Source organism: Anolis sagrei, chromosome 2 (genome assembly GCF_037176765.1).
Source record: "Anolis sagrei isolate rAnoSag1 chromosome 2, rAnoSag1.mat, whole genome shotgun sequence".
Classification (NCBI taxonomy): domain Eukaryota; kingdom Metazoa; phylum Chordata; class Lepidosauria; order Squamata; family Dactyloidae; genus Anolis; species Anolis sagrei.
Window position 1 is genome coordinate 63,349,080 of NC_090022.1, and position 12,881 is coordinate 63,361,960.

Below are 12,881 nucleotides of genomic sequence, written 5' to 3' on the forward strand. Positions count from 1 at the left end.
TAATAAGGTGAGAAATAAAAGTCTGCTGAGTGAATGTGTTGTCCAATTGCTCATCTGTTCATAAGGAGAATTAACAAACCAAAAATTATCTGCAGTATTCTGTTTATGATTAATGGCATCAGAAGAAACCAGGATATGAAATGTTCCCAAGGTCATGGCTTCATAATCTTGACTTATACAAAGCCATTAAACTACAGTTTGTCATTTCTTTGGGATAAAATGAGAAACTATAGTTAATGGAGAACTTCTTCGCTATTGAGTTGAAACATGTTCAGCCAAAATCAGTCTTGGAAGTCTTGTGACACCTAACAGATTTATTGTTGTGTAAACTTTAATGGAATAGATTCTACATAAGACATGTGAATTCAGATGACAACCCTGATGGTGGTAATGGTAGCAACACAGAAGGACTAACATGGTTGGCCTCCTGGAATTACCCTACTTGTAAAAGATAACACTCAATTTTAATGAACCTACCTTGCCTCACAAAGCCCAATTTTCCGAGGGGAGCAAGGAGCATCATATTGTATGTGATGGCCATGGGGAGCTCATAGGTGCATGGGCACCTTTTTGGCAGCAATTCCTGCTAGCAATTTCTGGATATGTATGCCTGCATTTGATATGTGATTTTGAGATAATTCATTTTATGTATATTGGTTTTATATATTTTTTTTCAAATCATTTGGAGCATATCTATAGAGGATGACTAATAAATGTAAATAACATCCATTATTAACACAAGATTATTATTTGTTGATTCTTAATCCATAGTAAAAAAAAAAGTTTAGAAAACAGTGTTATACTACCAATGGAAAAACTGATGTATTTGTATATATAATGTTCCAGAAAATGTACACTAGCAGTCCTTATCTATAGAATTGTAAGAAAGAACAATTCCAAAAGAATATCATACAAATAAATGAGTGATATGATTTCCAAATTCACACATATAGACCAATAGGTTAAATAATCTACTATAAATCTTTCTGGATTTTGGAAAACATAAATTTTTAATGACAAAATTAATATACGTATATGTACTCACTAAACATGCATAAATTTATGAGCACATTTTTAAAAGATAGACTGCTCCATATATTGAGTGTCTGAGAAACTCTGGTTTAGTTTTAAGTTTTCAGCTCAATCCATTGTTTAATTCTGTTGATATGAAATTAAAAACCAATAGAAATTATATTTTTCTACTTAGAACAATATATAAGTTTATTCTTTTCTGTTTAGCTGAATTATTGGTCATGGGCAAATAAAATAAGTAAATAAATGAAATGTGTAAAAGGAAGGGGAGAGCCAAATTGTTCTAAGAAATGTAAGTGACAACTGAGTAATCCAACAGAATGTACTGCAAATTACCACAAAACCATTGAGACAATCTTGTGCAAGGCACAGGTATACAGAACTCTTCTGAGTCCTCTTCAATGGTTTTGAGGGAATTATTGCCCATTACCTGTGTTTATTTATGCTACTAGTTTATGTAACCATTGTCTGCGTTGCTAAACAGGACAAATGGTCCAGTACAGCCTTATTGTGTCTATGTAATCTTTGTTACTCTGATGAGATGGAACATATGACATTGCTTGGGGAATATTCTCTAGACATGGGAGGGGAGAGTGGTCCTGTATATTTTGTAGGAATGATAGTGCTTCTTAAAACAATGTTTCTTAAACAAAAAGCTCTTTTGTTTTTATTTTGCACTGCTTTTAGGTTATGCATGTTGACAGGTAGTTACATTTATAAGGAAAATCTATATTTTTAGCTAAATAAAAAGCTAGTAATATTATGTGTTTTATAGATTATGTGTCATTTATATCACAAGTTTGTTTATTACTTATGTTTTGTGTGTAGTTAATACAGCAGTCCCGTGGAGAGGCATTATTTTAAAAAATCAAATCATTTCCAGGAAGCAGCTGAGATCTGCTTCGTCATGGCCCTGTCTCTATCACTGACACCTACGTTGAGCCTAGCAGACTAATCTCATTTTGAAGATACTTTAGAGAAAATATTTCTGAAGGCAGCATGTAGTCTTATCCATTAGCATTGTAGTTTTATCCATTAGCATTCTGAATCAAGTTTAGATCAGTTAATGTTGCTACTGCAGGAAGCAAGTATTGTAAATTGTATTATATGCACAACCACAGATAAGACTATTTACAAGGAGACTTCACTCAAAATCTGAATCTATGAATTTTAGATAAAAGTCCTTTAGGGGTATATGTAACAAAAAAGTGAAGGTGCAAAGTGTATGAAAACAAATGGCAATGCAGTTTTTATAATGATATGCTTCATACATTGATGCTTGCATTTTAAGAGTCTTACTATGATTTTATTTATTTACATCTTTGCTTTATCAAGGGACAGAATTGCATCTCTGAGTTACCGTGTGTTGAATGGTCAAAATACAGTCCCTGTGGTCCAGGTTGATGAGAGTGGCCTTCTTAAATCTAGATCTCTGATAGGCCTGTCAACTCTGGAAGTAATTTCACAAGAGCCATTCGGAATCAACCAGACTCTTATTGTCGCTGTCAAGGTGATATTTTTCAATTCTTTTCACTGAGCTTAGAATGTCATCAGGAAGAATGTCATTTGTGGTGTTCTAAATTGTAATTTCCCATTATTCTAGCTGGAGAAAATAATGGAAGTTTTCACCTGGGAAAACATGAAGTGTAAAGAGCAACTACTAATTCTGTTTTATCAGGATGACAAAATGCCACTTTTAGTTTATAATCAAATTTTATACCATTTTATATTTGGAAAAGATTAAACATTTATATGCTTCTCTTGCAAAAAGAAAAACAATGGCATATTCTGTTCTCTGCTGTTTTGTTCGACATTATACAGGTGGCTCCTGTTGCTTACCTGCGAATATCCATGAACCCAGTTTTCCACACTCAAAACTATGAGCCATTGATGGCATTGCCATTGGGTATGACATTTACTTTGATAGTCCACTTCCATGACAACTTTGGAGATACATTCCATTCACAAAGTTCTGTGCTTGGCTTTGCAGTCAACAGGTAATTTATGTCACCTTAACTTTATAAGAGCTATAGATTAATCAATATTTTGGTTAATTAGAACCTCCACAACTGATGTTTCCAGTGGGCATAAATTAACAGACTGAGAAAATGAAGGGAGTGGTTTTGAGCTGGTGATGGCATAGCCTGGAACATATTCAGTGTGATTCTTCTGGTTGACAAAATTGTGTATGCTGGAAAGTAGAAAAAGCATTCCTTAATATCCTTACTTTAAAGTTATGCTGTTCTAAAAAAAATCATCCACTCAACCCCAGAACTTAGAAATGATCATTAAGCTCTGAGAATTGCAGTTTTCAGTCATGCTCAGCAGGTCTGCTCATGGACATATGGTTTGGAGTATTCTGGGAGTTGCAGTTTATGTAAAAAACTGAACAGTGGTGTTAAAGAATCATTATAAAGTTTAACTTGACACATCTTACTGTGAAATGTTAGACATATGTGAGATATATGGTTATTTTGACCTGTTGTGGTATGACCTTTTCAGGAGCCATGATATTCAGAGAGCCAATGAAATGTTGTATCCAGAGACGTAATAAAATTAGGCACTACTTTTTTAAAAGGATTTTTTTTCTACAGAGATGACTTCGTACAGGTTGGGAAAGGAGCCTCTAACAACACTTTGATAATGCGAACAATGAATGTTGGCCTCACTTTGCTTAAGGTTTGGGATATTGAGCACAACAGTATGGCAGATTATGTGCCACTTCCTGTACAACATGTAATCTATCCAGATCTCAAAGATATTATCATAGGTGATATCATTTGCTTAACTTCCTCACTGGTAAACCAAGAAGGTAAGACATTGTTGAATGACAATTGACTTTACACTGAATAAAAGAGTCTCCATCTCTATTAAATTGCCATGGAAACTTAGTACTGTTGTATGCATGGTGCATTTTCAAAACAACCAACTGCATTATTCATTGTGTTGTTACTATCAAATGTCAACTCCCTGTTCTTGCTGACAAGATGAACTGATTTAATAATCTCCTCTGTATTTAATTATATCAAAACAATCTACCATTTCTTGTGAATTGTGGTTTCTGTTCACAGCTAAAATAATATATTTTATATATTTTAAAATAGTACATTAAGTATATTTGCAGTTTCTTGTATGCAAATGAAAAAGAAGAGACTGGCCAGTTTTATGCTCTCTAGGTCACAAGGCAGAATATGTGATTTAGCCACTAATTTTATGTATTATATACTGAAATATCTCCATCCTGCCCTGTATCAAGAAATCTTAGGATGGAGTACATGTAAAGTCAATACTAACAGGATAATCAATAAAAAATACATATTGAACAAAACAGCTTAAAATATTTGAAAAGTTTAAAATACTTGTGTAAAGCATTTGCTGTAATCAGAAGGTTCAAAGGCCATGGTCATACATGGTCATATTTTTACTTCATCATGATTGGAACCAAGGCTGGTGCCAGTTGGACCTCAAAAAGGAGATAATTCTACAGTCAAGATACCACAGCTGAAAAGGCTCTTTCTCATGTCCTCTCATACTGTATTGACCTCACTGTCAGAGCATAGAGGAGAGGTCCACTAGCAAACCAAGTTGCTAGACAGGCACATGTAGAGTTCCAAACAGTTTAGGACTTTGAATGTCACCACAAGCACTTTGAATTCAGAATAGGAGTGTAGTGGTAGACAAAGTAATTCTCTAAAGATTGGAATTATATGTGAAATTATATTATGTCTGTATGGTATTCAAGTCAGCAGTCAAGCTGTTGCATTTTGCGATTGCTGTGGCTTCCACGTGCACTTCAAGGGCAGCCTCACACAGAATATTACAATAGTCTAATCAGAGATTTGCCAGTGTATGAACTACTATGGCTGGTGTACCAGTTAAAGCTGGTGCAAATTGACCTGTACTAAATAAGTCCCTTATATCAGAAAAGGATGTGTGTGCATGTGAGACTAAAATGCTATCTTTAAAAAGTTGTCATTTTAATGGGAAGCTGCCTTTTACGTTACCTAGTCTAGAAAAAGTGACAGTCCTATGGCTCCTGTGTTCTGTTCCTGTCAGAGATGTGGCTGATGTCGATGGAGGAAGGAATTTCTCCATGATACCACCAAAGTTAAAAACCTCATTTCCCCACTCCTCCAATCTTTGCAATGTGCAAATGCTACTGTGAAATATTATACTATAGGAGGCTTGAAGTCTCCTGCATGTTTTATTTGTTCTATAATTTCCTCCTTCTTGACTCTCCTTAGAAGCAATTATAATTATAGTGCTGCTTCTTTTGCTTTTTGTTCTCCATTGTTGTTTTTAAGGGTAATGATTTAGCAATAAAAGCAAGCCTTGCAATAAAGTAAATATAACATTTTAAAATTGACTTTTTTACAGGTTTGTCAGGCATATGGAGTTCTTCTTTGAACAACATTCTTCAAATTGATCCAAAAACAGGAGTAGCAGTAGCAAGGAGTTTTGGAACTGTGACAATATATTATGAGATTCCTGGACTACTAAAGACATACAGGGAGGTGAGAAACATCTGAAATCTGTTTGAGAAGTTGATATTCTGTGTAGCATGCTCCTTCTATATTGTGCTCATTAGCTTCAGAACCTCCATGTTCTTTGTGAAGTTCTGTATGTTTAACAAGTGTATTGAGATCTTTTTTGGATATTCCACAAACATGTATACCAACACAAATACAAGCCAAATTCCATTGTTAAATATAATACTGAAAATGGACAGTACTTTCACAAAGTTATCATCATGCACTTTTTGCATTCCAGCCAATATTATTGTCAAAAACACAATGTCACCTGGTTTAATTGTTATATTTTTCATTTACACTTATGTTTACCTGATATGCAGGTTTGTCTTGTTGGAAGGAGTTTCTTGTCCAAGTAAGCATGCATGCAATCTTAAATAAGTGATACTGTAATATTTTCCTTTTAAGATGTCGATTAATGTACCCGAAAGGATTGTAGCAACACATGCGAGTGGGATAAAAACAAATTTGAAAGACACATCATCTTCTAAAGTTTTCATTAAAGTTGGACAGAGAAGTAAAAATATGAAAGGTATACTGGCTTACTTACTTTATATTTAGTTGTGCAAGCATGAACTAATAGAAAAATGATTATCTTCTCTAGAGCTTTTTATGTAACATTAATTTTGGTGTAAATAAATATTGCAATAAAATAGCTGTCTTCATCTTGTTAAGTTTAACTATGGGAAGTTGCCCAAGGAATTATTTTTAGTATATATCCAATTTTCTTTAGCTAGATCAATGAAGATTTTAATGGAATAGATTTTAGTGGAACATGTGTATCTTGTAGAAAAATAAAAGCATTTTATTCTGCCACAGCTGAAGCATGTTACAAGCTGGGTAGATGGGGGGAATGCCATGGATGTAGCATACAGTATCTGGATTTCAGTATGGCCTTCTACAAGCTCCCCATGTCCTTCTGGCAAGCAAACTAGTCAAATGTGGGCTAGGCAAAACTACAGTTAGGTGGATCTGTAATTGGTTGAGCAAATGAACCCAGAGGGTGCTCACCAATGCTTTCTCTTTGTCCTGGAAAGAAGTGCAAGTGGAGTGCCGCAGGCTTTGTTCCTGGGCCCGGTTCTGTTCAACATCTTTATTAATGACATACATGAAGAGTTAGAAGGAATGATCATCAAGTTTACAGATGACACAAAATGGGGAGGGATAGCCATTGCTCCAGAAGACAGGAGCAGAATTCAAAACAATCTTAACAGATTAGAGAGATGAGGCAAAACTAACAAAATGAAGTTCAGCAGTGAACAATGCAAGATACTCCACTTAGGCAGAAAAAACAAAATGCTAAGATACAGAATGGGGGACAATGCCTGGCTCGAGAGCAGTACGTGTGAAAAAGATCTTGGAGTCCTCATGGAAACAAGTTAAACATGAGCCAACAATGTCATGCGGCAGCAAAAAAAAAGCCAATGGATTTTTGGCCTAAATAAATAGAAGTCTAGTGACTAGATCCATGGAAGACATGCTACCCCTCTATTCTGCTTTGGTCAGACCACACCTGGAATCACACTGTGTCCAATTCTGGGTACCACAATTGACAGGAGATATTGACAAGTTGGAATGTGTCCAAAGGAGGGTAACTAAAATGATCAAGGGTCTGGAGAACAAACCCTATCAGGAGCAGCTTAAAGAGCTGGGCATGTTTAGCCGGAAGAGGAGAAGGTTGAGAGGAGACATGATAGCCATGTATAAATACATGAGAGGAAGTCATAGGGTGGAGGGAGCAAGCTTGTTTTCTGCTGCCCTGGAGACTAGGATGTGGAACAATGGCTTCAAACTGCAGGAAAGTATATTCCACCTGAATATTAGGAAGAACTTCTTGACTGTGAGAGCTGTTCAGCAATGGAACACTCTGCCCCTGAGTGTGGTGGAGGCTCCTTCTTTGGAGGCTTTTAAGCAGAGGCTGGATGGCCATCAGTCGGGGGTGGTTTGAATGTGATTTTCCTGCTTCTTGGCAGGGGGTTGGACTGGATGGCCCACAAGGTCTCTTCTAACACTTTGATTTTATGTATTCCATTGATCCCTTAATCCCCACCTATTCTACATTTGCAGTCATATATCTTTACCAGAAATGAAGCAATTCAGGGAGAAGTTTTGAGATGATTTGGGATTGCATTTGTCCTCATGACTCATTTTGCCCATCTAAGGAAAGACTATGATTAAATTGGGATTCTTTTGTTTTTATATCCTTTTTCCACCATAGATATCCTCATTTAAATATTCAGTAGAGAGGGAAAAAAAACACTCATTCTTTTTTACCATAGCAAGGCATTTTTTTATCTCTAGGTCAGTATTTTCAACTGACCTCTTAACATATCATTTTTTTCTCATTTTTTCTTTGGAGGGGTGGTCCCTTAAGTTGTTGTTTGAAAACGTGTGTTCTATTGTGGCATCGGTAATAGTTTTTTGTGGTAGGACAAATTTTTAATGATTTATATGTAAGTGTATTTTAACAAGGCAGTTCAGAGCACTCAGCAGTTTCTGATGTATTGAAAATATTTCCAAGGGAACTAATGCCCCATTTCAATTCAGTAATAAATGACACAATTTATCTTCTTGACTATCTCTGGAAAACACATTAGTGAGACTTCCATAGTATGCCAGGCTTAGTGGGTTGCAAGGCCTTGATCCGAAGTTTAAATGAAGCGAAATCTCATGCAGTTTAATATGACCTCTCACCCAACTATATTCTGTATTCATTCTCAGTAATGATTGTTGTAGTTTTCACTGTTACTTCAGCAGCTGAAAAAATTCAACTGTGCAAGTCCTCATACTCTGATCAGCAGCTCTTGTTTTTAGATGCTTAAAATCAAAAGAAAACTACACTTTTATGCAATGTTTCTTACCATAGTGCTTTATCAGCCTGATGTTTGTGTTTGGTGATATTTCATCAATATTATTCAATTTTCCTTAGGAGAATGTTCCCCTGCTCAAATTGACGTAATTGAAGAAATGAAGCCTCAATCTATTATGAGTTGCCAAGTTAATTTCAACAGTGATATATTTGATTTCCCTGCTTCTGAGGTATTTACTGCAGAACCTGGGTTTGATGTAGCTTCAGGTAAGATGGAAACACCACACTGTATTAAGGGTACTCAGCTTTCTGAAAGTCCAAGCTAATGGGCACAGTTTGCAGGCAGGAAAGGGAGGAAGTGTAATGCTGCATATATACACACAGTCTCCTGCAAGATATTGGTGGTGTCAGGACCTCAAATCATACAGTGTTCCTTTGGAGCACACTAATACTATATTGCACGCACACTTTTTTTTATTTTTATCTGCTTTTAATGCTATCTACTGGATGTTGGATATTGTTATGCTTTCACCATACTGATACAACTTGCTTGAATACTCCCACCTAAGGAACTCACTATTTCCACTCGGTGGAATCCTCAGTGTTGGTTAAGATCAGATCCAGAATAGCTGACCCCCTTGTTGCCTCTTCTACCTTCTGAACTATAAAATTGTCTGCAAGGCAAGTGAGGAATTTGTTGGACTTTGTACTCTTGGCAAAGTTTGTTTTCCAACAAATACAAGAGTACTTGAAGTCCCTATTGCCACTGTGTCTCCCCTTTCTGCATTTTTGGTCATCTGGTCAAGGAAGGTTTCTTCCATCTGGCTTGTTCCCTTAATTCTTACCCAGATGTTTTCAGCCTGGTTTTCAGGACTGAGGTCTTGCATCTCTTCACAGGTGTAAATATTTTGGACATATAATGCTACTCCATCCCCTCTCCTGTTTGGCCTATTTCTCTGAAATAGATTATACCCCTCCAATTATAGGATTTGCCCCACCAGGTTTCAGTTATGCCTATTACATCATAACTGTTTTGTTGTTCTAGGAGTTCTAGGTCATCTTCTTTATTTATCATGCTCTGGACATTAGTGTAAAGACATCTAAGCCTGTGGGACATCCCCCTTAGCTGTTTATTTGAGATTATTGTCCCCTCGCTGCTAGGTACTTGTTGTGTTTTACCAATCCTCTCTTTAAGCCTTTTCTGAGTAAAACATTCCTTACTACTTCGGTGAGGTGCAGCCCATCCTGTGCCAGTAAGCCATCTTCCTGGAAGACCACACCATGGTCCAGGAAGCCAAATTGTTCTTCCTGGCACCATCTGCAGAGCCAGTTATTCACCTCTACTATTTTTCTTGCTCTTCCTGGACTGCATCATACAATGGGGAGAAGAGGTGAAAAGACCGCCTGTACATTAAGATCTTTTTGCTTTTTTCCAAGGGGTTCAAAATCCTTTCTGATCTTTTGAAGACTATGCTTTGCAGTATAGTTGGTTCCTACATGAACCAACATGAAAGGGGAAGGGTCAGTGGACTTGATAAGCCTTGTCAGCTGCTGAGTTATGTGGTGGATTATGTGGCATATTTCTCTAGACATCCTATCAGGTTTTCAAATCACTCCTTCTGTTCCTCTCAGGAGGGTATCACTTACAACCAACAACCATCTCATTTGAGGATTGACATGGTCCTTTTTCTGTGACACAATGGTTCTCAATCTGTGGGTCCCCAGGCTTTTTGGCCTATAACTCCCAGAGATCCCAGCCAGTTTATGAGCTGTTAGGATTTCTGGGAGTTGAAGGCCAAATCAGCTGTGGACCCACAGGTTGAGAACCACTGTTGTAAGGTGTTCTGCAGATCTCCTGAAAACTGACTCTGTTGATAAACCAGATTGTGTCACTTTAAACTGGCCTCCTTTTCAGTGACATGTTCCCTGCATTCATCAAGGAGAATCCAGTCAGAAGTGCCCAAGACCCCTTCATTCTCTCTAGTATGCTCTATCTCATCTATGATTTGGGAAAGAGACTCTGCTTCATTCTGTGACTGCAAATTCCATGTTTGTAAACTGTCCTCCCAAGAGACATCCCCCATGCATTGATCAAGGATGGTCCACACTGTTGTATCTAAGAACCTCTCCTCCTCCCGGGGGGTGTTGTATGTTCTCATTATCTGTTATTGATGAGATAACTTTAAAGTGATTGTGTAACTCCAGATTAATAGAAGGATTAACAGAATGATGCCTGGTCCTCTTTCTCTTTCTAAATGTCACATTTTTCCAAGCATCAGCATTCTTCACATTTGCTCTGAATGTTCATTTGATGTGGGTTGTGTATCTAGAATAGTCTGTTGAGCTGTGTCTAAGAAAAACTTGAGTTCCTTAAGGTCCATAAGTGTCTTGATCTGGGTCTCAAATTGCTGGATCTTCTCTTCAATTAAAGTGAGCTGTTTGCATTCATTGCAGATGTAGCTCATCTGTCAAGAAGATGAATATCCCACAGCCATTGCATATGACTGGAACAGCTTGCCCCTGTTCCATATTCAGGTGACTCAGGTTACCAAACAAGAGCTTTTACTGAACTGTGGTCCTCCTTCTAGAAATCCTTCAGTTCTCCTGTTCACTATGTTTTCTCAAGATTAGTATTGAACAAGTTGCACGCACCTTTTATCTGTTTCCTTTTATCTGTTCTGAATCTATTGACAATCAGGTTCATTGGATCACTCCAAGTTTTACCCATATTTACTCGAGTCTAATATGTTATTGAATCTAATGCTCACCTTAATTTTCAAAACCTTGGGGTGCATCTATGCTGTAGAATGAATCCACTTTAACTGCCTTGGTTCAATGCTGTGGCATCTTAGGGACAGTAGTTTTACAAGGTCTTGGGCCTTCTCCACCAAAGAGTGCTGGTGCTTCACTAAACTCCAAATGCCAGGATAGCATAGCATGAATCCCTGTCCATTAAATTAGAAATGTCATCCCTCAAATAGGAGCTCCATGTGCTCTTGAAGCACCTTCCCCTATTGCTTGGCTCAGCACAAAGATGACTGTATTACTCAAATGTAATGCACACCCTAATTTTGGCAAGGTGCATTGCCAAAAAGATAAGTGTTAGATTCGAGTAAAGACAGTACATGAATAATCTTTCTTGAATCTCATTCATCATAATTATGTAAGAACTGAGGTCTGTGCTTTTGTAAAATCAAGATTTTGGTGTTCTCAAAGTTCATAAGGCAATTCCTGTTTTCTGAGCAATTTGTGTTTGTGCTATACAAATTAAAACACTCAGCACTGAAAGTAACCATCTACACGTATAAAACAGAGAAACATTGCCATTTAAGTTCTATATTTAAACTGATCATATTTCCATACTTGTTCTTACTTGTAAGCAAGTATGTTCTGGGCTCTTTCATATTGCACATTAATATAACTCTGATTCCACTTAAGCTGTCATAGCAATATCCTACAGAATCCTGGGATTTGCAGTTTAGGGAGCATTGTTTAGAATTCTCAGCCAGGTAAATCTAGCGCTTCACTAGATTACCAATTCAGGAATTCCATAAGAAATAGCCATGGTACCTAAAGCATAATCATATTGTTATAACTATAGCTAAAAGGAGGTTTAAGTTGTTTGAATTGTTTAGTTTGTTTTACAATCATGTAATAGAAATGAAAAATGGCTTTGGCCTTCATAACAACTTCCAAGTCCATTATGATATCCTTTAGTCTGTTACATGAGCTAAGAAAACAAAAATGTTAATCCAGTATGGAAGTAGTAATGTAATGATACACAAGCATCTGCTTGTCCAGTTTTGTTGGATTCGTTTCGATCTGTTCAACTCGATGAGGTCATCAGGGCTCTGGGGGAGGTGAGGCCTACCACATGCATCCTAGACCCCTGTCCTTCCTGGCTGGTAAAAGAAGCCAGAGGGGGTTTGGCAGAGCGGGTAAAGGCAATATTCCAGCCAGCTTAAAACAAGCTGTTATTAAACCGCTGTTGAAAAAACCATCACTGGACCCCACTCAATTCGTCAACTTTCGGCCAGTTTCCAATCTCCCCTATTTGGGCAAAGTCCTGGAACATGTGGTGGCCTCGCAACTCCAGGAGTTCCTGGTTGACACGGATTATCTAGATCCAGCGCAGTTGGGCTTTAGGCCGGGGCATGGTACTGAGACAGCCTTTGTCGCCTTAGTGGATGATCTTCGCCGGGAACCTGTTGGTTCTACTGGACCTCTCTTCGGCCTTCGATACCGTCGACCACGGTATCCTTCTGGGATGCCTCACGGGAATGGGTCTTGGGGTTACTGCTTTGCAGTGGCTCCGGTCCTTTCTCAAGGGTCGCTCCCAGAAGGTGTCACTAGGGGACTCCTGCTCAACTCCTCGGCCATTGTACTGTGGGGTCCCGCAGGGTTCAGTACTGTCCCCTATGTTGTTTAACATATACATGAAGCTGTTGGGAGAGATCATCCGGAGTTTTGGGGTACGGTGTCATCTGTACGCAGATGATGTCCAACTCTAT

The 12,881-nt window shown here is 37.7% G+C and overlaps 1 protein-coding gene across 1 annotated transcript in view; it reads left to right on the forward strand.

Moving 5' to 3' along the window:
* NUP210 (nucleoporin 210) overlaps positions 1-12,881 on the forward strand; it is a 117,874-nt gene that overhangs the window by 95,122 nt on the left and 9,871 nt on the right. Inside the window, exons 30-35 of the mRNA XM_060765993.2 lie at positions 2,368-2,542; positions 2,854-3,029; positions 3,627-3,844; positions 5,410-5,546; positions 5,970-6,093; positions 8,491-8,637. Coding sequence (XP_060621976.2) covers positions 2,368-2,542; positions 2,854-3,029; positions 3,627-3,844; positions 5,410-5,546; positions 5,970-6,093; positions 8,491-8,637 — 977 coding nt within the window. The remainder of the gene's footprint in view (positions 1-2,367; positions 2,543-2,853; positions 3,030-3,626; positions 3,845-5,409; positions 5,547-5,969; positions 6,094-8,490; positions 8,638-12,881) is intronic.